Source organism: Morone saxatilis, unplaced genomic scaffold (genome assembly GCF_004916995.1).
Source record: "Morone saxatilis isolate NCDOM2014 unplaced genomic scaffold, NCSU_SB_2.0 Contig16, whole genome shotgun sequence".
Classification (NCBI taxonomy): Eukaryota; Metazoa; Chordata; class Actinopteri; family Moronidae; genus Morone; species Morone saxatilis.
Window position 1 is genome coordinate 7,800,642 of NW_023339718.1, and position 2,288 is coordinate 7,802,929.

General features: G+C 44.6%; 1 protein-coding gene across 1 annotated transcript in view; it reads right to left on the reverse strand.

Moving 5' to 3' along the window:
* Positions 1–2,288, reverse strand: part of trpm3 (transient receptor potential cation channel, subfamily M, member 3) — a 130,853-nt gene that overhangs the window by 12,379 nt on the left and 116,186 nt on the right. The window contains exon 17 of the mRNA XM_035658207.1: positions 1,635–1,838. Coding sequence (XP_035514100.1) covers positions 1,635–1,838 — 204 coding nt within the window. The remainder of the gene's footprint in view (positions 1–1,634; positions 1,839–2,288) is intronic.

The following is a 2,288-nucleotide window of genomic DNA, read 5'->3' on the forward strand; positions in this document are numbered from 1 at the left end:
AAAACTTCCCAATCTTTTTTCTCAACTTCACTGCTTCTGTAGTTACTGAGCTCTGTCTTTGTAGGGCAGCATAGCAGACCTGGGCAAGGATAAAATCTGACCAAGTATCTGAAATACATGATGAGTAGTTGGTTTATGTTCCAAGGTGATATGTGCAACAGTGATAAAAAACATTTCTAAGAAATCGCCATTAGTAAGGAATCAAGGAATTTCTATTTTTTCCAAATATTTGAATCATATACAGCCAAAGTTTTGTCCGAGGCACACACAGACAGGGCCTTCAGGGTGAACAGATTCAGATGCCAGTGTGTAAATCACACCATGCCTTTAAGGTACTGAACATGCACATAATCTGATCAGAAAGTTGCCACAAGCTTTCACACAAACAACATTCATCACAGTGTGGTTTATCTAAAGCATCTGAGAATAGGACAATACAATCTCCCTCTGTGGTGTAGCAGTCTGTGTATATCTGTATGAATCTTTGTGTGATTCATAAGTATCTGAGGGTGCATTTTTACAGTCAGAAGCCAGGGCAATAGAGAGGGCTCATTGCAAATGCATCCTCTGGCAGCAGGTTTCACCACAGTGCCTCAAGGACTGCATGTGAAAAATGGCCTGTTGTGTGAATCTTGCGCTGGCTTGCTGGCTGTGCTCAATGCAGATGGAGAGTATGTACAGTGGTGCAGTCAGGCATTCAGGACCAGTTCAATCCCTCAATGGGACAGCCTTAGATTCAGTTTGTGTATTAAAATAGCCTTTCCAAATTCTAGTCTTGATTTCAACACACAAACTGAATCCTGGTATCATCTCCAGAATTGATTGGATTGAAATGGAACGAGTCCTAATTCTGCTGTACATCCATGTCTATGCAGATGGACCAACTCTTCCACTGTGAGCCGGGAGAAGGTGCTCAGACTCCGCATGATTTAAGCTCTGCAGCAGCAGGCGGACATGGTTATATAATGCAAAAGCCTGGGCCTCCCATGCTCAGCAGCCGACATGCTGAGTGGTATGCTGCAGCAAGCCATCATCACGATGGGAGAGAGTGAGGGGCAGCAATCGGCTAGCATACAGTACTGTACCTCAATCAGAACTGAGCTTGGAGAGAGGGAGAAAGAGAGAAAGAGCTAGAGAGAGAGGGAGTTGAAAGCAAAAGAAATAAAGAAACAAAAGAACCAAAGAGAGAAAGAGAGAGCCGGGAGGAGAACAAGAGGGACCAAAGGAAAAGCAGAGAGAAATAGGGAAGGAGATAGATGGAAGAAGAAACATACACGAGGGAACCCACAAGCGGCGACAGACTGAGACGCTACAACTCCAAGACCATGTCTTTGCTGAGACGACGAGAAACAGGAAAGGCCGATTTGGCTGAAAGGGTCCATTTGGCCAGAATAGGGAAATAAGTATGTGTGTGTAGAAAACTGTGTGTGTACGTGTGTGCATATCGGAATCTCATTGTGGACAGAAACAACATTATATAAAATTGTTCCACAAGAGATATTAACAAAGGACAAATAATCTGGGCTATATGTTCAATGATCAGTTTTATAATCTGAACAAAACATCTGTAAATTGTCTAAAGTTTGAGTATGTGTATAAATTCTGAGATGCGGGGCTGAGGTGGGTTCTCTCACCACGGAGTTGTACTGCGTCTCACAGTAAGATCTTACTGTGAACTCCATGTCTTCCTCCTCCTTCTCCTTGACTGGTTTCTCAGGCTCCTCCTCCTCCTTCTCCTGCAGGTAGGCCTCCTGATCCTGGGGCATGTAGGACATCTCGTCCTTGTTCTTGAACTCTAAGCTCAGGATGGACGGTGGCAGAAGCAGCCCTAAGATTACCTGGGTGATGAGGAAGATGGGAAGTGGAGGTGGAGGAGGACAAAAGTTAGTGACAAGAGCTGGAAGTGACAGATGTGATAAAGATGTACAGTTTTATTAACAGCACAGCGGAAATTAGGACAGGGAGAGTCTGGAACAAAGCAACCTCCATAATCGGTCTGCGACACAGACATGTGAAACTCACATATTATAAATTTACCATTGTGAATACATCCCCGTCATGCCTCGGCCTGAGCATGGCTGAATGACAAAGCTTTGGTATTTGCGACAGACGAGGCGAGGGTTCTCATTGTGGAAGTCAATTACAAAAGCATTAGTCCAGACAGGCAGCAAGGGTACTGTGCTGCCACGATGGATGAGAGGGACAAACACCCGCAGCAGATAAAAGAGGCAGGCGTGATATAAAGACTTCAGATACATACCAGTCAAACAAGAAAAGCACGAGTGAGG